General features: G+C 45.1%; 1 protein-coding gene across 1 annotated transcript; it reads left to right on the forward strand.

Annotated features, from left to right (window-relative positions):
- Positions 1 to 537: 537 nt before the first annotated feature.
- Positions 538 to 25,022, forward strand: cdon (cell adhesion associated, oncogene regulated). The gene is given in 20 exon segments (XM_026369734.1): positions 538 to 5,579; positions 11,506 to 11,644; positions 11,935 to 12,213; positions 12,700 to 12,827; positions 12,829 to 12,847; positions 12,935 to 13,078; positions 13,174 to 13,464; positions 13,556 to 13,825; positions 15,949 to 16,223; positions 16,720 to 16,894; positions 18,216 to 18,332; positions 18,931 to 19,134; positions 19,302 to 19,483; positions 20,066 to 20,171; positions 21,426 to 21,548; positions 21,806 to 21,997; positions 22,281 to 22,546; positions 22,685 to 22,764; positions 23,572 to 23,834; positions 24,329 to 25,022. Coding segments are annotated over 19 exon segments (3,342 nt in total). The 5' UTR covers positions 538 to 5,579; positions 11,506 to 11,571; the 3' UTR covers positions 24,484 to 25,022.
- Positions 25,023 to 25,398: the final 376 nt, after the last annotated feature.

A 25,398-nucleotide genomic window follows, 5' to 3' on the forward strand; every position in this document is an offset into this window, starting at 1 on the left:
CCACAGTGCAAAAACAGAGTGGCTTAGACTAATATTTGAAGTTTTCTCTCTCTCTCTCTTTCTCCAAAGACAGAGAGCCTTTATTGTTTTAGATGAACCCCCCGAGGGTGTTAGAAATGCTCGTCTGGTGAATCCGTGATAGTGCTGCACGAAAATCTGGCAAGTGCACAAATGCTGTACAAAGCAAACAAAAGCAACTGTACCTGCCTGCTTGAATGAAAGGTGTCATTGTTTGACGATTAGGAACGTGCTTCGTATGTTTTTGTAACGTATTAGGGGAATTACGCAAATGATAAAAACACCAGAGTTGAATCCTGAGAAAAGATGTGTGAACATCAGGCCCAGTGTCGGTGTCACACATGTGTCCATGTGCAAAACAAAAAGGCTGATTTGTGAGCTGATTCAGCTCCATTGGATTAATTCACATTGTTTTAATATTTTAAAATACAAACAGGTGATGTTAGTTTTGGCTTTTGTTGTTATACAGTTTTTAAACTGATCCATACACAGATGTGAAAATAAGAGATGTAAACTCTTGACTGCAAGGTAGCCGGTGTGTTTCTGAGCAGAAATCAAAATGACAGTAATAGTCATGATGTAGCTGCAGAGACAAGTTCCTCGCTGCTTTTCCTTAGGTCATTTCCTTTGTCTGCCGTTCACCCCTATTGTCAGAGCTGCAGCGACTTTTGTTACATAGGGGCATAACTCAGAAAACTGAACACTTAAAAGTTATCAAGAACAAAGTCTCGACTCCTTCACGAACGCATGACATCCAGTCAGTGGGACACAAATGGCTGCCTCCAGATAAAACACTTTCAAGTTCAAACAGTTGCTCGTGCATTGTTGCGTTGGTGGGGGACAAGAAGACACTTCCGATGGCTTTCAAATCCTTTCAGTGCTTCCCAATATTGGGTGAGCTTTTGACAGTGCAGAGAGAGAGATTTGCTCTTTGTGTTCAGGCTCAGACTCTGACTGCGTCCACTCCTCCCTCAGGTTTTCACGCAGAGTCGGTTTCAGAAGTTGTTTTTTAATAAGCTGTTGTAATTATCATTATGATTTTTTTGTCCCTACTTTCTTTCAAGCTGCCTCATTTGAACTTATTTCCCTTAATGATTTCTCTCTCTCTCTTGTACCAAGTATAATGAGTCCATGGCTGCACTTTGGTGAAGCTGTGGAGAAATTAGTCTTCACTGCTTTTCTCTCTTGGTGCCTAATATTGATTCTACAGCACAAAACTCTTGGTCTCTTGTTTTGAATGTGTCAAACATGATGTGTTTTTAGTGGAAGAAAGATGAGTTTGTTGTCAAATTGTCTATTTTAGCCATTTTTAAAAGAGTAATTGAATAAATTACATTTTGGAAAATAAAACTAACCCAGAAATCCAAGATAGATTACTAATTGCTGCTGGATTCAAAACAGACCCGCAGAGTATTTTTAGTCTTACTGGCCTTGTCGTTAATGTGCGGGATTTTCCCCACAGTAACTACATACGCATAGTGTGATTGAATCAGACAGCGATGGAGCCTCAGAATATCTTTTTGTTGTTTTCACAGCATGTTTTTGTGACTCGTAGGGAAATTAATAAACCATTAGTGGCCCAGCTCTTATCAGACAGACCCGAACAAAGCACAGCGATGCCATTAAGCGAGTTCGAATAATGTTCGAGCCATTATGGTGCTCGCTAATGATAAACACATGTTGCTGTAGGAGAGCTATGTTAAGTGGGCAATTTGAATGTAAGCATGTGTAATGATAGCAGCCCCTGCACTTATAATGGCTCTCTTGATTTGTGTGATGCAGTATTTTAATCACACAGTCACATATGCTCCAACAATGGCCAGTGATTGTTGAATGGACGCAGCTGAGGTATCACCTGGGTTTCCATAGTTTCCAACAATTAAAGGCAAACCCATGATATGAGTATGATTAGTCAATCAGTTGACAGTCAGTCCTTCTTTCTCTATGCATATATCTTAACAGATTCTTAAAAGATATCACCTGAGGCTCGGAGAGTGTGTATTTCCTCACAGTTTTATCATATTTAATAGACTAAACGATCAATCAGTTAATTCAGAATATTAAATTCTCAAATGAAAATGGTGCTTGAAGTTATATATACATTTCAGAGATGGATAAGTGGATAAATTTCGGTTTGAGGTGAATGTGGTGGGATAGGGTGTGTCTAAATGGTGAGTAAAGTATATTTTGGGCACTTCCCACATTCTCCTGTTTTCTTGGCCGTACAGATTTGAAGCCAGGCAGCAAACCTCAGCCCTGGCCATAAGTGAATGTAAGTGAATTTAAAACCTTAATCACACTGCGGTTTGGTTGTTTATTTGGTTTTGATCTGTGATCTGTCGTATTATTGCACCATACGATCAACCTTTGGCTGAGAAAAAGGTTCTGCGAGTCGCTCAACAGGAGAAGGACCTGAACTTCAAGCAGCCACTTTATTTTTCATCGTCCTCACAACATTTTGACCGCTGGAATTAAATTTCAGTTTTATAAATCTTACATGGCTAATCCTTTTCTGCTTCTTAGTATAGTAAAGTAGAATTTATTAGACTGATGTGTGGTTGGCGTTTGACCCTTCAAGAAACTATTCCCATTCCCAAACCTGGCTTGTTTTGAACTCTTGACACACAGCTCGCTTTTTATTCTCATTGCTCAGGGATTGAGTCATACTGCAGCGTTTTCCCATTTTCTAATGCCGGCCTTTACTCCTCAAGCTTCAGCTTCCATTTGTCAAGGACAGAGCCAGAGCTCAGACCCTGTTAGGAGTTTTGGGCAGCATGCCAAAGAGCCCCCATGTTCAAGGAGCCAGCGGGTGCTGATTGACAACACCCAGCAGCCATGAGCAGGGGGTCGATGGGAAAGATGGGCAGGTCAGAGAAAGAGTTTGAGTTCTTGTGACTGCTGGTTTGGTGAGTGCACCCTGCAGCTGCAGTGCTAACAAAAAAAGACTTTTACTTTCCACCCTCCCTAAATTTATTCCACCGACAAGCTGTGAGTGGAATTTGGGTAAATTGAAGTTGTGGTGAAGTAGCCATGAAGGCAAACGCAGTAGCTGAAGGTGTCACTCGTGTTTACATGGAGCTGTCATTAGCAGCACTTGTTATCTGCTCTGAGCTCATTGTGTCATTATTTTAACTACACAACACATATGTTTCAGTGGGGCCCCCCTTCCCACTTCATCTGTGTGCCCCGACTCCGACAGACGATCTATCAGCCCAGCACTTGCTGCACTATGCGAGCATGTTACTCTACTCTCTTACAGACAGGCTGCATGCTTCCTCCAACAACTTCTCTAAAATGTAAAAAGTGAGCCGAGTGCACTCCAACGTGTACACCAGCTTTCAACAGATGGTCGGATGGAGTTTCTAAAAATTCAGAACCTTGAAGGAGCTGAAACCGGATAATGACTTTTCAGAGATTCAAGAAATGAAATGAGAAACATCAGGGCCTAATTGTTAAAACAAACAAACAGTTTTTGGCGCAGCAAAAACAGATGTTCCAGCCAGCCACCGAAATGCAGCGGGACGGAGCTTCACAGACTGGAGATAGGCAGGACGAGGAAGTCTGCTTCTGCTCCGACGATGGTTTGTTTTCTGTTAATGTAATGGAACCACGGGCTTCAACTAAATATATGTCTGTGTTCTCCAAATGATAAGAGAATGGAAACCGTTACCACACACGGTGCTTTGAAAAGTCTTTCACTTAAGTATCTTTATCTCCCTAAACACTGTCCAGACAGCCGAAGACACTGAAAATACCTCAACAACAGATGGTCAAGAGCAGTTTGCGTGACACAGGACATACTTCCAGAGAGACCTTGATTTTTATTGTTGGAAAAACTGATACACCGTTAGGCTTGGATCAGATGTCATACATAGCTGAAAGAACTGATGAAAAGACCAAGACTGCGGAAAAGAAAGCTGCAAGGCCTTCTTTTCCTCATGGTTTTCAGTTTGTTACTGTCTGTAAATGTCTCTCTATTTTTCTTAATCATTCAGGGAGGTGCTTTTTGGCTTGTGTAGCTTTAGTATGGTGTTTGCCATCAATGTGATGCAGAACGCCACATGTATGGGAGAGAACATAAAGTTCCTCAGGAGGGGTTGACGTGGCATTTTTACACAATCCTCGCCTCTCGCCAAAAACAACTATTTTTCTCATAATTGTCAGGCGAATACACGATGAAACCCATTGTTCCGCAGCCTTGTCTTGTGCAGTTTCCTTAATGATTGCGCCGCCCTAGGGAAGATTTCAGAGAATGAACTTCTGAACTGGACCTTTGCTGACAGCTCTCGCAGCAAAATATTTCAGAACATGGGAAATTATTTTTTTTTTTGCATCCTCAGCGTCTTCCTGTTTGCAAGATTCATTTCTTTTTCCTTTCCTGTAAGTGACCCTGCTAAATGCGCCTGACTTAGTCGCTCGCCTCAGCGCAGGCCCCAACATTCAGTGTCTTTTCTTCTCGAAACTGTGAGCAACCACAGCTTTCTATTTCAAATGTTGAACCAATAAGTCACATCTGACATGGGTTTTCTAAGAACCAGAATGTGTGCGCTGTTGAAAAGCCAGCGCAAGGATCAGCAAGACTATATTAAGGCAAAACTAGTGGCTGGCACTCCTCTGCAGCTGACAAACAGGCTACTTGTTTGAAGGGCTGTTTTTCTCCCAGATCAGAGTGTGAGGCAATGCGGGTGCTGCTGCTGCCTAACTCCGGGCCTGTGGTTATGGGTGCCATTTTGGGCCTTCCCTACTCCGAAATGCAGCCCCTCAGGGAGCAATGGGATCCCTTATTTTTAAAAGATATTCAAAGTGAGCAGAGGAATTTAAGTCAGAAGGATGCAATTTATGGTTGGTCCAGCCTTCTGCATTGTTCGGGGAATGTTTTGAGGTGGAGCCTCATTTCTGCCTGTTGATAAACGGGAACGCATCTCAAGTTTGACTGATTTTAATCCTGTAAAATAAATCACAGAAACATCTTTGTGGTGCTCTTATACAGTAGCAAACATACACACAAACCTACATAAAGAAAGCAGTGAGCTAGCTCGCTCCATGGTTTCTGTATGATTGCTGTGTTTTCCTGTTGTCATGAGGTCGTGTTTCTCTTGGCTGCATCGGAGCACTACGTCATCTGCCAACAGCTCTTCTCACCTCTAGCGCTACAGCAATGAGCAGCCTCGACCCTAAACATGTTGGAGGGCTTTTTACGATTTGACCAAGTGCCAGAAGTGGAAACTCAGATGATATGTGTGTTGACGTATCGCCACCAAGTTTGTTTTGCGATCACCCAATTGCCTTACAACAAGCGTGAAGTGTTACATGGCGAGACGGATAAACATTTAGACAAACTAAATAAAGCATTTGCAGACTGTTTGGGTGTATTTATCTTTGGGTCCTCAAACCTGATGTACAAAAGAGCTCGTTTGTTTGGGGTTTTTGCAGGAGATTTGTGGAATTGGTGAAAAACTCTAACTATATTTTAACCTTTTTTACATGTGTTTATTTTTTGTCCTGCCGGCTAGCTCTGGACGCCAGGCAAGGTTTCTGCTCCAAAAATCCTCCCCCTTCCCGTGAGTATGAAGCCATCACTCCATTATATTTGCAGAGTCAATTTATCATTCTGAAAAATGAAAATACCCTGTGTGCACTTTTTCTCACGCCTCTCAAGTGACAAACAAAGAAGAAGCAAACACCCTGAAGGGAGCCCAGTTTAGCTTTACTTCTGGTTGGTTAAAATACCAACTTTGTAAAACGGAGTTTCTTGTTAGTATCTATTTGGACACCCTGTCATTTTGTTTTTGTTGCACATGTTTGAAATTACATTATTTAATATATGTGTAAGTTTGAAAGTCCTTTGGTCAGCAGCCAGGGATCTATCAGGGGGAGACTGAACAGAAACTTTTGTCTGCGTCTGCGCTGCTTGTTGCTGTAGAGACACGGGTAGTGATGGAATCCAGGAGAGTTGGGGAGGGAAGGGAGACTACGCTGAGGGGAGTAGGGGTGGGGGGCAGCTGGATCAGATCACTGAATGCCCATAGTTCAAAGCCCACACAACGGAATTTAAAAATACAGATAATATCTCGACTCCCTCGGAGAAGGTGGACATGTTCAAGACATTTGGCAAACCTGATCATTTTCCCTCCCCTGCATTAACGTGTTCTCCTCTCATCTCTTTAATCAGGGCTGATACTGTGGAATGTGTATCTGTGGCCTTCTGTGCCACAGCTGCACAATCCCAGCTCCCCTCTCGCCCGGTGTGAGGAATCAGACTCTTGGCACATGTTGGAGATCAGTGTTTTAACACACCCTGCGGGCAAGAAGACCTTTTTGTGCATTCCTCCTTTCCATCAGAATTACCTTTTCGTCTGAGCAGACGTTACCCTGTGGTCTGAAAGGCCTGTGAAATCAGCCGGAAGGGCCCAGAGAGCTCCAACAATGGAGTAGGGTTGTTAGTTACATGCGCTTTGCAAAAGGTCTTGAGGTGGCCTTGTATGGTGGCGATACCCAGGGATCTGTTTCCAATGTCCGAGGCCACTATTGAGTTTCGCCCCTGTGGTTAATCCCGCTGTTCAGGACCTTGGGAAACAACCATACCTCCCCACCCTCCTGTCCCTCCTCTTCACATATTCCCAGGAAAAACAAGACATTGCAGAACAATCTCCAATTAAGATGGGTTTTGCATACTGTACCATTCAGTTCCCACTCTCTCCCCTCTCTCTCAATCTTTCTACCTCCCTCCCTTTCTCTCCCTTCTCAGCTCTCTGTTTGTGTCCTCGGCCAACAAGCCTCGGGGTAGAATTAGCGCTGTCTCCCAGGTCCCGGCCCTGGCACTTTGGGAGGGTCAAGCTTTGGTGAACTGAGGCGTTGGGGAGAGGAAGAGAAGGGGGGCATGTGTGTCCTTGGTAAACAGGGCTTTGTGGGATGTGACTGTCTGATCCCCGGGGGCCTCTCTTTTCATTCTTCTTCTCTTCTGATCCCACACTACGTTGGTGTTGTCGGGACTGTGGCGTCGCAGAGTTCTGGGACCCACTTGGCCCCGCCATCACCCTGAGCCTCTCGGACTGCTGATGCTCTGTCCTCCGACAGAAGCACAGAGAGACAGCAGTCTGAAAAGCAGACTGTCCTTGAAGATGTATCTCATTTGTCTTCTGCATTCACATTGAGTTTAAATGATTTATTAAGGGGAGACTTGCATTAACTTTGTGCAGGATGTTGGGATTGGACAAGGTCAGTCATTCTGCATTATGGATCGACCCTCCAATGTGATTTCTGTCCTTTTCCATCTCATTGTATAAGAAAAGGACCTCTTTTCTTTCTCCTCTTAATTCCCTAAGTTGATTCCAAATCATGTCTCTCTTTCTCTGCCTTTCTTTAGCTGACTCCCCTTTTCAAAGTCTGTCCCATTTTTAATAATGTCTCAGTCTTTAATCAGACAGAGTTAGGCCATACCAGAGGCCCAGTGTTTCCACTCATTAGTTTTCTCTGTGGCCCCGGGCTGCCTTAGTGGGCTCACCCCGACCAATAGAAGAGGCCATAATGGTCCCCCAGAGTCTCTTCTCCCAAGAGGCCCTTCCCAAGTGGGCTGTGCTGAATGTAGTCAGTCTGAATCATCAGTCAGTTTTGGCAGATGTGGATGCAAACTCAGCCGTTATCTGTACGTCTCTATCTCCGAGCCAAATTAAGAGGGAGGAGAAATGTCAGAGCTTGGCAGCGTTTTACCTCTCAGTGACTGTTTTACCTCTTCATACCCTACTCTCCCAGAGACCACTTTCTATTTTCTCTTGTGTGCCCCCCTCCCCCGCCTTTCATTTTGTTTTGAATATACAATATCTCCTATCTTGTGTGTGTGTTTCTTTCTCCTTCTTTTTCAGTGTGTCCGTCTCTCTGTCTCCCTTTCTCTGTGGAGCTGAGGAATGTGTGTGCTGCAGATCCTCTGTCAGTGACATGTGGGGCGAGTGCAGGCAGGTTTGGGGTATAGCATGTGAATCAGTTTCAGCTCACAGGTCAGATTAGACCATCATACCAGAAGAGACTTGCTCTTTCGCTTACACCCCACTGCTCCCTTACCCTTTACATCTTTATCACCAACTCTGAGCTTCATTCAGCTCCAGGTTTTACTTACAATTCTCTATTCTTTTACGGATAAATCTTTTAGATTGATTAGATTGGTTGTCTAGTGTTGATTGGCGGAACAGTCAATATCAACCCCTGTTATCAAGTCAACATCGGAGCTTTTTGAAGTTGGCTTTCATTCAGCTGTGCAGTCTTGTGAAGTGGAGAGGCCAGGCCCCTGCCTCAGCCAGCGGCACCAGTTGTGACCTGTTCTTCCTTCTCCCCCCAGATCTTTGATGCTCCGCTGCATTGCTTTTGTCCCTGTTTACCCAATATGACAGGGATATGGGCTGGCCCTACATGGGGGCAAATGGGGCTTTAAGTAGTTCCTGTAGAGAGGAGGCCAAAAAAAGAAGTGCAGGTGCTAACACCCCCAAGAACTCAAACTACTTTCCCTTCCCTGAGGGTAGCCTGTCAGTGTGTTTATTTTCTCTTGTGTCATCACCAGGGATCCCTCTTGTCCTGCAAGAGGATAGATGGTGCTATTCCTGTGTCTATCTGAGCTTTGTATTACTCCCAAGATGAGCAAATAAAGGTGATGTCTGACAGTGCATATCTTTTATGGATTCTCCTCTAAGGGAGCATGACTGATAAAATAAGTGTAAAAAGACAGAGGTAGTCTAAAAAGACTTGTTTTTTCTAGCTTTCACACACTTAAGCCAGGTGTCAGTCAAACATTTCTCATACATACATAGGTCAACCCCCACACCCAAAAACATAGGAACTTTTCCACTTGAACTCACTGACACTGCCCTCATTTATTTTCCCAAAGTGTCCCTGTGTTTGTGTATCAGCTTTCAGTGGTCAGAGTTTTTTTGTTGGGAGGATGTCTCTTCAATTTATAGCTGGTTGAACCCACCTTGAGAATGACTGTGCATCTCCAACATCTTCAAGTGCGAAAACAGAAAATAACACGGTATTAGATTTGGGATAGGAGGAGGAAATCTGGAACAGAGGATTGTTTTCCTTAAAGTGTACAGTCTGGAGTTTTAAGAAGGGGAGCAGAAGAGTGAGAGAGTGGGCTGGCTGCAGATCAACAATGGACCAAAGGAGACGGCTCCCAGACCAGTCACACTTTATTTGACAGGAGCTTCACATTTGTAGGGTAAGGGTAACGCCAGCTTTTGTCTGGGTGTCTTCTCAAAAGGCAACAGGACTTGCTTTACCCTGCGGTCCGTACTGCCAGCATCGGGACAACTTTGTGTGATGAGCGATACAAGATATCCTCGCAGTGTCTGTCTGTCTCCACTGGGGCAGCTTCATGTTGGCGGATGTAAGAGTAAAGCCAAACAGATAAGAAGCAGGAATGATGCCCCTGTGTTTCCTCCTTGTGCCAGATCGATGGGCTAGATAGGCAGCTGTGTGTGTGTTTATACAAGGGCATCCAGTTGAAGCTGTGGTGCCTGACTGATACGCCTACTGGGAGGAAGCAACTGGTTAAAACAAGAAAGAGAAAGAAACGCAGATAAAGAGAGAGGGAGTTACAGAATCGGCTCTGGTTTCTCATCGTATCATGTGCCAATGTGCCCGCGCTCGGGCTGTGCATTTTTATAGCACTGTTGTTATTATTGTAATTATATATCATTATTCCGGCAGAGGGAGAAAGCTAGTTTCCACTGATGACATGGGGGCAGTCTGCAAAGGCCTGTTACAACTCGTGGGATGGAGAAATGCTAGCCTGCAAGATGTGGGTTTGATCTGCCTGAATGAGCATACACATATTTAAACGGGTGCCTTAGATGCAAAGGGCACAACTCATACATAATGTAGCATATTCCAGCCAGAGTATGTTCAAAGAGGGACAAACGCAGATTATTGTTGTAATTCAGTCAATGTCTAGCTGACATTTGAGCCATTTAGGAAGCAACATGGTTATTTCTACCAGTTTTAAATGTTTTGCTTAGTTAAATGTGTAAAACTGTGAAATTCTAAGTGTGTCCTTGTGTGTGAAAGGGCCAGAGGTAGAGTTGACCTCTGAGGGCTGGTCCAGGGCCACCAGACACCCGCTGGTTCACCCTCTCTTTCTCAACTCTTTGCTGACCTTTGACCTCAGGGTGAGAAGAGGATGTGAGGCAGGAGCTGGGAGAGTTTATTATTTCCTGCCTCTTCTCTTCTCTTCTCTTCTCTTCTCTCCTCCTCCTCCTCCTCCTCTCAAGATGCCTTCTGACAGAGCAAGTTGAAGAGAGGGAGAATAAGCACATGAAGAAAGCATCTGTGTCTCATTGGTTTGATCATAGAGAGATAAAAGTCCCATGAGCGTCACTCAGTTATTGTTGAAATAGCAAATGAACAGAAAATGATTCGACAACAGTTTTGATAAATTGCTTACATCATTTATCACAGAACATTTCCTTCCTCCAGTTTGTTCAAATTTACAGCTTTTCTCTGTTTTATATAAGTGTGACTTGAATGTCATCAGGATTAAACAAATGACAGAAATGTACTCAGCTCATTAATTCGACCGTCGCCCACTGGGACTAACTTGTCATTTTCAAGCCACACTACAGCGCAGAGAGGAGGCTAAACAAATTGACCCGCTTGATTGTCGCTCAGATGAAACAATGTTTGGGTTCGAGACTGAGGGTTAGAATCCGGTTCACCAAACACACCCAGACATCAACCTTTTAATTTGACCCACCTTCCAGCCCTGTTCGTCCTTTCCGTTAACGTCCGAGAGCCACCAAAGTGCCAGTGTGAATATCACAGCTGGACGGCCTTTGTCCCTCAGACATCAGGCTCAAACCCTGGTTACCAACCAAGAACCTGGGATCAAAGCTTGCCCGGATTACTCTTAGAAAAAGGAGGAGGAGGAGGTGCCGCAGTTGGAGGGGGTCGGGTTGAAAAGGATAGAGGAATGCTCCTAATTACGTGCCCTCAGCTCCTTTTCTATCTCTCCCTTTGGCTCTTCTCTTGTCTCCCTGTGTGTGTCTGCGCCTGCACTTCAGGCTACAGTGAACCTATGAGGAAGCAACACAGTGTGACAAGAGAGTGATATTAAGAGCGAGGCCGCAGTCTCTCCACAGCCACTCCATTAGCAGGAGATCTCAGCAGCCCAGTGGGAGAGAGAAGCAGGGGGGAAGAGTGGCTGGACATTCCAGCCTCCGTGGAGAACTGAAGAGGGGTCAGAGGAGAGGGTGGGAGGTGGAGATCAAGGAGTGTGTAAAGAGGATGTGTCATGAAGATTAGAGCGATTGTCATACGGCACACATTCGGAGCAAATCATTTTTTTCCTGCTCAGATCACCACTGAACTCACTGTAAAGCTTACTTTACCGTATTTCCGTCTCACCTTGATGACGATGACATACTTTATCGATCCCCTTGGGGAATCATGTGGACGCTGTCACGTTTTCAAGCAGTTTCTCCTCTCTTTTGTGTGTTGCAGGTTTGCTGAACAGGCAGGAGGAAACGTGTTGGGCAACACGGCTGCTGACAGGGGTTAAAGTGCACCATGGACAGTGGCCTAAGGGTCCTCCTGTCCACTGTGCTGTGTCTCAGCCAGTCTCTGCTTATCAGCTGCTCATGTAAGTTGCTGTCATGCTGTTTAAAACTGCATTGCTAAGAGTTAGTTTGATACCCATCACAGCAAAACAAGGCTTGGCGCCCCCTGAAAATCAGACTTAATAAGGTAAAGGATACAGATGTGAGCTCCAGCCAAATGCTTTAACTAATAGTAGATTTAGTAGTAGAAATAGTAGTTTTGAGTTTTACTGGTAAAAACAACACAGATGCTGAACCTGATATTGCACATTTAAAGTGTCAGTATAACAAAGCTTCTGATTCAAAATGTTGTTTTCCTCTGTTCCTCTCTCAGCTCAATATCCCTCCTTCCGCTCTGAGCCTGAATCCTTGGTTCAGAAGCAAGGATCTGTTGCTCGTCTGCGCTGCTTGGTGAGTCCGCCATCAGCTGTGGTTTCCTGGCGCTTCAGAGGCCTTCCCCTGGATGGAGGCAGTCTGCCTGGTGTGGAGCCCAATGGAGCTTCCCTCACCATCTCCTCGCTTAAGCCTAGCCACGTTGGGCTCTATCAGTGTGTGGCGCGCTTGGACCACGGGCCGGCTATCGCCAGCCGTCTGGCACGTGTGGCCATAGCAGGTACGGATATAGAGAATTACCCTGGTGTGCATACTTCTCACTTCAAAGCAGAGGCGTAAAGAACAAGAGGAAGTCGCCTTGAAAAAATGAAGGCCATTTTGTGAGTGCTGAACAATTAAAAACAACGCCTGTCCACGGCTGCCTGCTGCTGAGTGGCGGTGGGGAAGGAAGCAGTAGGAATTTTTACTCGGGCACCCGTCCAGATGCCTCTTGACCAGTATCCTTAATGAGCCTTGGGCTTTCCTGTGTAGTGTTATGTTCCTGCTGAGACGCTGCTTGCTGTTGGACGCTACACTAAGGGGTTGACCCTGATCTGGAGCTGTATCCGGCTGACTAGAGTCATTCACCGCAACAATAAACAAACTCAGTGGTCCAACACAAACAGCTCAACCTGAGTAGCACTCTTGGCCTTTGTTCTCGACTGCGCTGATACTCAGCACACATTAAACGTCTGATAAATATTTGACTCTTTTTCTGTCCATGCAGAAATATCAGAATATGAAGATGGCAGACGACGGTCATTATCCGTGCAGGAAGGCAGCACAGTTCTTATAGAGTGTCCCCTACCGCACAGCGTCCCACCAGCACTTCCTAAAATAAGAGTACGAGGGGAAATGGATAGAAGCGTCAACAGGTGAGTATGCAACCAGCAAATAAATGTGCAGTTGTGCTCACTGTTTTGATATTTGCCTACTGAAACTGTTTGTCCTTCTCTATTCAGATGACTATTTAGTTCTTCCCTCTGGAAACCTCCAGATTGTCTCTGTTTCACCACAGCATCAGGGCACGTATAAATGTGGTGCATTCAACCCTGTTACTGGAGAAGCTGTCGTGCAGCCTCACGGTACTAAGCTGGTAATAAAACGTAAGTCTGATAAAGTTTAATTCAAATTCAGAATCGTTCATATCATATCAGTTTTATTTTATGTTGCTCTCTGCTAACATGGTCCCTTCGTTTAGATTCAGACTCCTCCTCACCTGTGCGGATAGTTTACCCCACCACCTCAATGACGGTTTCGGTGCAACAGTCTCAGCCGCTGACGCTGGAGTGCGCCATCTCTGGTAGCTCTGCACCAGCTGCAAAATGGTTTAAGAACGGCAAAGAGGTCACAGCAGAGTCTTCTCCCCAAAGACAGCACAACAACTTGGTCTTTGTTAAGGTGGCGACAAGTGATGAAGGGAGTTACACCTGTACAGCTGAGACTGAGCAGGGGACAGTCGTCAGCGCTAACTACACTGTGAATGTTCTCGGTAAGAAAAAAAGAAAAAGCTTTGCTTTACACGGGAACTGTTTGCAGCAGATTGTGCTGTGACGTAAATGTTTCATCTCTTTCCTTCACAGAGCCCGTGTCTATCACAGAGGGCCCGACCAACCAGCTCGTCTCTCCTGGCTCCTCTGCTCACTTTGTTTGCACAGCGAGAGGAAACCCATCCCCAAATATCACCTGGCTGTTCAACGCTCGTCCCGTCTCTCCATCGCAGCGCTTTCAGATCTCCGGATCCTCCCTTATTATAACGGGCGTGACACCACAGGATGAGGGAGTGTATCAGTGTCTGCTGGACAATGGCGTTGGTTCAGCACAGTCATATGGAATACTTACGACACAGTCAGGTATGTATCTCTGCGTTAGACTGGGGCAATAAATGATTCACGATGTTTGGGTGTTTGTTGCAAATATTCTTGGTAGTGTTGGAAAGGGTTAAGACGTCTTACCAGGTGTTTCTCTGGGGGTCTGCACATACTGTATCTGCAGGGAGTCCTTTCTTTAGGTGCAAATTTGTGTGTGTGTTTTTCTGAGGGCCAGTAGGAGGGGTTTGGCCAAGGCCGCCCTCCTCTTGAGCCTTGAACTGAGCTTGAGCGTGAGAGTGAGCTTTGTGCACGCCGTCAGGGATAAGCCCCCGGACGCTGGAATGTAAGGAGTAGCCGTGGAGGGTTATGACGAGGATCAGACCACCCAGCTGTCAACATCATACACAGCCTTTTATTTATTAACACATCACAACCCTCCCTCTCCTCCAGCACTCTCCCCCAAGCCTCCCCTTTCCTTACTCCCCAGCCGCTCTTCGGCTGGGCCCCATTTCTCTGCTCACCCTTCTATCTGCAGAATGATTAATACAGCTTCATGTGCTGGGGAGTACAAATCAAATAGGCTTAGCAAAAAAATGCTAGGGAAGAAGAATGAGCTTTTATATCTTTTACTCCAGACCATGTTTTTACAGAAAAACAGAGCATGAAGACGATAAGCTGGACACGTTCAGCAGAGGTAAACTCTTTGATCCACCTCTGGTGAGCTGTTTGTGAAGCACCAGGCTCCAGAACGTATTGAAATCAGCTTGCACTGAAACTCTCATGTGGTCTGTTATTGCCATTCATCACAAACAGCAGTCTGACACATGTTTCCTTTTCTGTTTGGTATCGTTGTTTCCATCCCCATGACAACTCCCGGCTTTCATCTGTTAAGTGGGATGTACCACAGGGGAGATGTGGTGTCCTTATTCTGTCACGGGATTGGCTGTTTGCTCCCCGTCATTCCCGTCAACACACACTGTTTTCTGCTTCCAAATGGCAGCGATCGCGCCTCGGCAGCAGCCGCAAGGAGCGCTGAAGTGATTATTTGTTGACATTGAACAAAAAGCTGATAGACAATATCAAATGTGCGACCTCCTACTGATATCATTGATAAACTCTTTGAGTTTCTCTTCATTATTTAATATAAAAATAACTTTCTTCCAACAAGCGGACTTCTGTTAAACTGGGGGCCTCCCCTCTATGTAAGCTTTTGTGATTTACTACAACATCTACTCCCAGGTATTCTCTAATGGACTGACCTTTCTCTGGCAGCATATCTCTGTCCAGGTGTAGTAACACTTACTCAAGATACAGTATATCACTCCACTCCGTCAGGATGGTGTGGCCTCAGTTGCCTCCTCCTGTATCAGCGTGTTGGAGGAAGAGCCCCAGATGTGACTAAGCTCCGAGTTGGAGCCCGTAGAGGTTGAGAAGGAGCGGGAGAGTGTGCGGGACTGGATGTAGTGCTGGGATCTGATTCTCTCCGGTATTTTAATGGTCGGCGTGTGGAATGTGTGGCAGCTGGCCGCAGTCCCAGGATCAGGTCTAGTGTTACCAGCTCCGGGCCTGTTTGGATTACAAAGTGAACCGGTGCCACATACGCCAGAAACAGCCCTAAACTGGACCCAGGATCCTGCAGTGTGCCCCTGTGGGCCATGCGTTGCTGCTTATTCGCTTGTTCAAGTTCAGTTACCGTGCTCTTTGACCTCAGTGACGCAGCTCCGAGTCAAGCAGTCCCCTCTTTCATGGGCCGGGCTCAGCGTCCCACAGTCTGTGAAAAATTCCACCCAAGTTCTGCCAAACGAGTGTCAGCTATTATAAAGTTTCTGGCCTGTGTGCTTCGCCCAGGTGGACGGCTCTGGTTCTGGTGAAGATTTAAGAAAAGAAACAAACAAAGCATGATTATTTAGAGCTGCAGAGATCCAGGTTTTTCTTGTTATTTTATGGAGATTATAAGACTCATTCTAAATGTTAAACTTTCCAGCACTGGTTTCCCCCTGTGGACTTGTAGGGCCACCTCTGTTAATCACAGGAACACAGCTTTTATTACGCCGCACTTTCTCTAGTGGTGATGTCCAAAACACAGCACAACAGGACATAAATGATATTAACTAGACTTAGTGACGATCTCGGTTATAATCATCTTTGATTTTTCTCTGTGACAGAGCCACAGCTGGAATCTACGGCCCGCGTGCTGCTGGACGCTTCACCGTCGCTTCACCCTATGCAGAGCGATGAGGGTCACGAGCGCTTCCTGGCTGAAGATGACATTGACGCGATCGACCTGCCATCTGATCGGAGCGGTGACCGTCCTACTCCAGAGGCTCCGATCATCACCAGCCCGCCTCAGACTCACAAGCCTGATGTGTATGACCTGGAGTGGAGAGCCGGGCGTGATGGGGGCAGTCCAATCAACGCCTATTTCGTCAAATATCGTAAGGTGAGTCACAGCTTTTCTGCTAAAGGAAAATACTTCCTGTTATGTTTCGCTTCTTTCTAGCCATTGTTTCTGAGACAGATTTATGTTTCATTACAAACTCATAAACTTTCCCTTTGCTGGTTTTGGTTTTGGCTTAACCCAGCTGAGAATGGGCGAATGTGATTTGTTCATTATATAAAGCAGGTCCGGTCAGGACCTGGACCGACTGAAAGTTGGTCATTTCCTCTTTAAAGTCATGTGTTTGCTTCAGTAATACGCTCACTCTGCCTATAAAACTGCATGATACTAGTTAAGACTTTGCTGGCAGCAAGATTTACTTTTGCTGGAGCTGGAAACTGTGACAGAAATCTCACAGGCATTGTTTGTGAAGCTGTTCCCTGTCATTATTCAGGCACGGAAAGACACAGAACCGACAGATGATTTTGTTTTTCTCGCTGTCATTTTTAGTCATGTGTTTGTATTTGTCTGTGTGTGTGGCCGTCTGTCTGTGTGTCAGGTCGATGAAATGGGAACGGTGGTGGGGAGCTGGCATACAGTTCGTGTCCCTGGCAGCGAGAAGACCCTGCGGCTGTCGGAGCTGGAGCCCTCCAGTCTCTACGAGGTGCTGATGGTTGCTCGAAGTGCAGCGGGCGAAGGCCAGCCAGCCATGCTTACCTTCCGCACCGGCAAGGGTCAGTACCAGCACAAAATGTTAAAATTACCATTGTTAGTGTTTCACTTTAACACCAGAGTGCATTAGATTAAAAGTTTCACTGGGAATAAATGGAAGACACAGCTTTACTCCCAGTGTAGGTGGAAAAAATGAAAAACCTCAGCTGCCTAAAACATCAGCAGTAAATGTCAGATTTTGGTGTCAGCGTCTCTGAGTTAAAGAGCATCTGGTCATTTCTGGACTCAGCAGATGTTCAGGTGGGAATTTATCATAGGAATAGCAGAGACGTGCATCCTTTTCTCTGTTGGAAGAAGTCTCAAGAGAACAGGAAATATGCAACGCACATTGCATTTTTGAGTTAAAGATTGAAGAAGTATGGATTGTACCCTTTTTCTAATATTTGCGTTTTTAATATTCAGAGTAAATCCACAGAACATGTGTGATTTGTGTAAGAGGAAGCTTAAAGTATTTCCAATTAGCTAACCTGACTCAGGAACAGAGCAGATTTATTAGATTGATTTAGAATTTATATCTGAGATTTATTCTCTATCTGAGGTTAATAACTACAATAATTCAACAACGCTCCTTGTGTGCAGTAATAATGATCAGACCCGTTGTCATAGTGAATGACTGTCAGAAATGTTTTTGTGTTTTTGAGACGACACAAAAAAAAATTAACTGCAAATGTTCCAGAAACAGACAATAATGTTTTCCCACAGCAGGGTTGACAAAATGTTCCTTGGTCAGAAAAATGTGAAATTCTGCCAAAACACTCAGAAATTATTGTATCCCAAGGGTGGGACTTGTACAAAGTGGTCCAGGACCAAAAACCAGGCTCTTAAGTTGAGATGTGGTTCCAAACTCACCAGAACAACGGCACCTCCTTAAGAAGTGTTTGACATGGGTATCCTCAAAAAAACATGTGAAATCTTCTCCACGCTAACAGAAATAAAATTCCTGATGGAGAAATACAAAACGCAGAACATTTTATTTAGTCTTGAACGTTCTCATTAAAATACATACGGTGGCAGCTACAGCCCTGTTTAGAGATTTCATATAAATGTATATATTGTTTAGTTTAGTTTTAGATTTATTTTTTAGTGTGAACTTGGATGCACCTACGCAGGCAGCTACACGGTTAAGTCATGGCTGCAGAGTTGTCAAGTGGAAACCTGAAACCCACCCTGATAAAACCAGAACAGCTCTGGAAACCAGGAGGAAATTTGAGATTTCAGAGCCAACATCCGGAGCCGTTCCATGTGCCTTTGGTGGAATTGATAGCCCTGAAGACCTGTTATGCCTTGTTTTCTTACTTTCAACTTTTCTTTTTCCTCTCTCAGAGAAAAGCGTCTCCACCAACAAGAATCCATCCAAGCCTCCCGTCATCTCGATGCCCCCGAAAGCTCCAGAGGACAAATCTCCCAACACACACTTTGGAGTTGTTATACATGACAGAGGTTGGTGTAGACACAATCGCCGACTGTGTGTAAACTTGCTGCAGCTGCTGGACTCTGTTCAGATGATGAGTGTGGGATGTTTCTGAGGAAGTTATGGGACTTTCTATTGTGTAGACAGTTCATGACCAGACAGAGCGTAATATTTGAATGAGGTCTGCTTTGTTTCTTTGTGCCTCGGGTTGAAACAGAAGAAACAATAGTTGACACCCTGTAATGACTCTTTGGATGAGGGATGCTGTAAGCAGAAAGCTTTAGGGTCAAATCTTTGTGTGTGTGTGTGTGTGTGTGTGCATTACAATCAGGCCTACGTTGCTGAAACTCACATCAGTCTTTTCACTAACCCTTGTTTCTCTCCCTCTTTTACTCGCTCCTTCCCTCTCTAACTATGACACGCTAAGAGCCCAGGCAGTAAGTACACATTCCTCCACGGCATGCCGCTTCACTGCGATGTGATGCATTCTTTCTCTGTTAACTTTGTTCCATCTTTTCATGAGGTGGGATGCAGTTGCCAGTTCTTATGTTGTGTGTTTTTAATCGGATTCACAGACGTCTGCACACCGTAACGTTAATTCTGTTCTATTATCTGTTTTTGACTCAGTACCAGAGGCTCCTGATCGCCCGACCATCTCTATGGCGACTGAAAGTTCGGTGTATGTAACCTGGATCCCGAGAGCAAATGGTGGTTCTCCCATCACAGCTTTCCGTGTGGAGTACAGACGCGGCCGCAGCACAGAGTGGGTCGTGGCTGCGGATAACATCTCGCCTCTCAAACTGTCTGTGGAAGTTCGCAGTCTGGAGCCTGGTGAGTTTTTCTCTAGAGTTCAGCGAAGCACGACACGATTGCTCCTCTCAGATGAGATGGGTATCAGCATAGCTGGATTTAATTTATTACTAAACAATACATGATACTATCCTTCAGTTATTGCTCAGTGCCACTGTACTTTAACAATCTCATTGTGTCTTTCTCAGGTTCCACCTACAAGTTTCGTGTTGTTGCCTCGAATTTGTACGGTGAGAGTCCTCACAGCATTCCCTCGAAGCCGTACCAGGTGCCGCAAGCCAGCCCACGTATGGCGGACCGTCCTGTGGTCGGACCTCACATCTCATCCACAGACGCCATCAGCGACACACAGATCATGCTGCGCTGGACTGTGAGTACACCCTAGACACTCGTTATGTATCAGACTGGGGATTAGCGGAGGACCAACTTGTACCTTAAGCCAGTATTAAGAGTCAAATGTAAAGTTTTGGTCTATAAAGTACCGTGAAATGGAAAACTTGAAGTACCGTACCGTGTCTGTACTAAGACCAGTACACCTCCTGCCACAGTCTAAGGTCAGCCAGAATAGTTTTCCAGAAGTGTTTTCCAGCTGGCTCTCCTGTGGTTCTTTAGCAGCTGAGGCTCAATCAGGCCTTTATTTCAGAGGCTGCTCTGATTAGAGCTCTGCTTTGGCAGGGATTAAGAGGCCCTGTCCATCCATGTTTTGATTTTTAAAAGCTTACACCAGTTTGAACTGCAGATGGCTGTAGATAGTTACCCACATTAACTTAACCTCAGACAGTCTCATTATTTCCTCAACTTCAGACGGTGCAATCACAGTCTCGCTTGCAGTCCTGTACATCTGCTGATAACAAGACCTGCCATTAGTTGCCGGAAATTTCCTCTCTTTGTATAATAATTACCCACCAGATTGCTGTAGTCTAACATAATCTCTTTTATCATCCCCATTCAGTATAGTCCCTCAAGTAACAACAACACGCCGATCCAAGGTTTCTATATTTACTACCGGCCCACTGACAGCGACAATGACAGCGACTACAAAAGGGATGTTGTTGAAGGTAAGATGAAATTCGGATTTTAATATTTGTGTGTCTGTCCGGAGTGTTTGTCGACAGCTTCATCCTGTCTCTGACATTTATCTGCTGTGCACATAAACTGGGAGTTTGGAGCATAATGGACACTTAGTGTGGAGGGCTGGGTGTAGTGAAGAGGGCATTTCGGATGTTTGATTTATAGAAATTGCTGTTCCTAGACAGCAGGGCTTTCTGAAACCTGCTTTTAATAAACTGTTGCCAACTAATGGGGCAGAGCTGAAATATGAGCCCGGACAGAGGAGAGGGGCTCAAGTTGCTGGGTGGAATGCAAACAGTGGAGCCTGGTACAGGAAGGGAAGGACGCAGCTCTTTACCTTCTGTGTGTCTTTCGGCAGACTCCTCACTATCAGGGACAAACGTCTGTGACTGGGCCCTCTAGTGGGCCATGTTTAGGTGGTTTGAAGGATGCCAATATGTCTAGATATAGAAGTTATTAACTGCTAAATCTAAATCGTCCTTCACTAGTGGGTGTTAAATTTATTTTTAGCTGCTTTTTCTATCTTGATAGTAAAGTCACTTTTAGCTGGGGTATTGTATGTGTATTTAAGTTCAGTACCAAACCCTTCCTTGCTTTAATATTGATTCTGATTTACAGCACAGAGTAGATTTAGCTTTAGCAGCATGTTTCCTTTATTGTTTCCACTCACTAGAGTTAAAAGCTGCCATGGGACAGATGCAGAACATGTGCAGTGATTCATTACACCTAATATTAAACACAACAACAGCACCAGCAGCTTATTTCAGCCTCATTTGTCGGAAATGTAGCATTTCTATGTTGGAGATTGTCGTCTCATCTGTGAGTTCAGTCCACGTAATGGTGTGAGTTTGTGTGTGTGTGTGTGTGTGTGTGTGTGTGTGTGTGTGTGTGTGTGTGTGTGTGTGTGTGGAGTGGGAATACTGGAGGCAGGCCAGGACAAATATGAAGCTGCCGTATATGGAGCTTGACTAGAGTAAATCAACTGTCTGAGCCCTCATGGGACTGACAGAGTAGAGAGATGTGGGGGGGACTGAAGCCGAGAGGGGGATGAATGAGAGAGAGCGAGCGTGAAAGAACATGACCTCCATGAAAGTGTGAGACATGAAGAGCAGGAGAGAAGGAGGGAGAAACTGATTGGGAGTTTACACAGTGGATGCGAGTAAACACCGACTTGTAGAGGTTTCTCACTCGTGTCTTCCCCCTTTTTTCTTCCCCCTCCTCTGTGTCTCCTGCCGTCTCAGGTGTAAAACACTGGCACATGATTGGAGAACTGCAGCCTGAGACCTCCTACGATATCAAGATGCAGTGCTTTAATGACGGGGGAGAGAGCGAATACAGCAACGTCATGATCTGTGAGACTAAAGGTAAGAAAACACAAACTGTGCCGCACAAGAAATGACTCATGCCATGCATCAACCAAACCACCACTTTATCAGAAGTCCAGGCATGTTTTTGCGGAGGCTGTAATTTTAATGACGGGTATGATCGCCATAATTACACATTATAAATGTTCTGAGTTTTATAAGACCAACAACAATGGTTTGCATTTTATAGTTTGTTACTGTGTTATGTTTCTTCTTTGTTGCTAGTCCTTATGTATCCTCCTTCCTCTTTGCTGCAGCACGTCAGTCTCCTGGATCATCCAGCCATCATCCCATCACCCCACCGGGCCCTCCCCTGCCGGAGCCACCCAGCCCTCCTGGAGGACTACTGTACCTAATCGTGGGCTGTGTTTTGGGAGTGATGGTGCTTATCTTGCTGGCTTTTATTGCCATGTGTCTGTGGAGGAATCGCCAGCAAAACAACATGCACAGTGAGTTTATGGATGAAATAAAGCCAGTGTGCGAAATGTGCAATTGTCAGATGGGAGATTTGCATAATGTGTTTTAAAACCATCTGTCATATTCTGTATATTCTCAGTCCAAGCTGTCCCATAATTCACTCTAAAGTAACTTCATAGGATCAACAAACACACAAATTTCCATTATAGCTGTCTCATGTTTAAATTGGCGCAGATGTGTCTTCATTCAGTGAGTAATAAGGTTGAAGAATTGGCTTCAGTATCTTAACTTTTATTGTCTCCTTCTCCGCTGCAGAGTGTAACCCCACTGACTACATGTACCAGTCAGCAGACATGAACAGCCACGTTCATGATTACACTACGCTGCCTGGCACCAGCCACATCTCTGGGAATGTCCATGGGGGCTATGGACACAATGGATGCCATCACCTCCACCACAAACTTCCCAACGGCTTGCCACTGCTCAATGGCACCAGTGGCCTGTTCTCACATGGCCACGATGGCACCCTGCCCCACAGCACCCGGGACTGCGAGCACTCACACCCTCACCACCACCATAACGTGAGTGTCACAGTCAGAAACTACTTCACGTCTAGAGACGGAGCTTCTTTTTATAGCGTTATCCATGCTGCACAAGTATTAAATCAGTCATGCCAAGTGTACATTTGGCTAATTCTTGCATTTCTGCTGTCTCCTCAGGGTGGGGGCATGTACACAGCTCTTCCACAGACAGAGTCGTCTGATTGTATGAGCTGTCAGAACCTGTGCAACAACAACAGGTGAGAGGAAAAGTCTTTATAATTAGTTTTGTGTTTATTTTGATGTTTTGCTTCACTGTGACCGTCTGGCTTCCAACATTTTTCTGTTTTAAATTTTTCAAGAAATCAAAAAATTTACTGGTGTTTACTTTGTATATTAAAAATTCTGGTTGTGTGGGAATAAAATGCAGATTTTAATGTTAAACACTGCAGGTATTTTATAAAATACAGCTGAGTAATAGTGTCTTACTTTGCTCGTGACTCATTCTAGCTCTAAACACATGCAGCAGCTTGCACACACACACAGACACTTGGCCTCCTGCTAGTCCTGTTTATGTACTTAAGGGTCCCCGGCATCACAGTTTACCCTGTGTGCACCCAGCCAGCAGACCTAATGAGCCTAGTGTTTATTTACCTCTGGCTGCTGGGAAAAGGGGGAGGGGGGTGTGGTCATCATCCAATCACGTACCAATGGAGGGAAGCTGAGTTCAGGGAAACATGGTGAAGCTTGCTGCCTGCAACTGTAAGTGTTTGGGAACTTCACCGGAGAGCGAAACCACGGTGTGTCACAGTTATTTAGAGGCAGTGAGGCTGGATCTTTAATCTCTGGTTCAACATTTTTTGCAGCTGTGAGCGAGTGCTTCAGTCGTGCTAGAGCTGTCATTGTTTCATACAGTGTATGAGTATCTATCTAATATCTGCTGAGAGGAACAACCAGAGTGGTATGTGAAGCTCTGCTGAGAGTTGACAGCGGGTGAGCACTACGCACAGGCTCCGTATAAACGAATGTGTCCCACTTTCTCTCCATCTCCCCCTGTTTCTGTGCAGATGTTACAACAAGACCAACGGCACTTTCTCCAGTGGCACTCTGCCTCTAATGCATCGCGTGGCGCCGTGCCAGCAGGATGGACTGGAGATGGTGCCACTGGGCCAGGTTTCATCGCAGTGCCACGGCTCCGGCAGCCAAAGGCACTCTGCCGACCAGCAGGCTGACGTGGGGTACCGGCCAGACGAGCATAAGGAGTCGTCGCCCTCACAGCATTCCTGCTGTCTAGTCGGGAACAATGAAAACTGTCCAGCAGACAATACTGGTGAGAGCTTTGTCTTCTTCTTCCTCTTCCAGTTTTTTTCTCTTTCTTCTTCTCTCTGTCTGGTATTTTCCCTCAGTCTTAGAGACGACTTATCAATTAAAATTTAATATGCCACAAGACTGCAACATCACACCACCTTTTTTGCTCCACCTTTTGAATTTAGTCATTGTAAAAGCTCTATAATTACAGTTAAGTTTTGAATCATATTTGAATTGAAACAGCAAATAGTGAAATTATAAGTTTACAGCATAACAATAGAACAAGACTCAAGTGAAAACGTTTACTTCCAGACACATGGTTTAGCACTGTTGTGAAATCGCAGTTCCTTCTTCTCCCTCACTACTGACGTAGATTTTTATACCATTACCAATCTCCATGTTGTATGCTGACAAACTATGCAGCATCACCACAAATTACACTGTGGGCCTCTCTAGAATCTGACTTGTCTGTTTTAATATGAAGAATACACCAAAGACTCTGCTCTTTCTGTGCAGCTGAGGAGGAGCTGGAGTGTGTGGACACAGAGGGGCCTGTGGTGTGCTGGGAGAGTCTGGGCCTGCCAGACTTGGACTGTGACGAAAAGCCTGGGTGGATCTCCAATAGCAGCCTGGCAGGAGAGCTGATCCAGCCCGGCCCACAGGAGGTCTGAACACAGCCCACACACAAACACGCCGTTCTGCAGCTAGAGGGTTGATGGAAAGCAGGTCAGAGACTCAATCGTGGAAATGTTCACGGAGGAAAGGCTGCGATGGGACAGTCAGAGACACTGCATGTTGATGAGACGTGGAAACAAAACTGTTGGTGGACTGTGCTGAACCGAGCGTCTTGGAGAAAGAGAGCGACTACAAGAGAGTGAAAACAAAGCCAGATGGAGGGGAATACAAAGAGAAAAGACTGAAACTGTATCCCACTGGAGGGAAGACTCTCATAAAAGATCAAAAACTCTTTAGATGACTTATTTATTTTTTGTAGTAGTAAAATATTATTTCATATGAATGTATCTGTTTTAAAGAAAAAAGTTTGTCTTTTATATTATTTATGCCTTTTGAATGAGAAATACTTTTTATTTTTTTGTTGTTTTGTCTCTTTGTGCTCCACCCAAGTGTGGAGACTTAGCAATTGACTGTGTAAAGTTTTGTAATAATATAAAGAGAAGCTATGGAAGAGTAAACAACAACTTATTTTCAACGCCCGTGCTCTCCTTCTTGTGCAGCGCCTGATGAATGACTGCAGTCGTGAATTTCCCAGCATAAGTCCAAACCCATCGATGTTTCTGGCAGGCCTTTGATGTGGCTCTGTGATGAGCTGTTCCACTGCGTTGACCCCTGAACAGGGTGAACACTCCCATCACTGTTCATATTAAGGCTCCTGCTCTGTGCTTCAGTGAATACTTGATAGCTCATCACTTTACACAAAATGCTTTGAGAGCACTGTTGACCTACTGGCCCCAATCTGTTGGAGAAGACGAGTAGTAACATTAAAGCACAATTGTTAAGTGTGAGCAGATCTCGTACAAGTCTTTATATGTTAAAACTGCTCTGCTGCCAGTAAACAAAATACTTTC

Source organism: Anabas testudineus, chromosome 13 (genome assembly GCF_900324465.2).
Source record: "Anabas testudineus chromosome 13, fAnaTes1.2, whole genome shotgun sequence".
Taxonomy (NCBI): domain Eukaryota; kingdom Metazoa; phylum Chordata; class Actinopteri; order Anabantiformes; family Anabantidae; genus Anabas; species Anabas testudineus.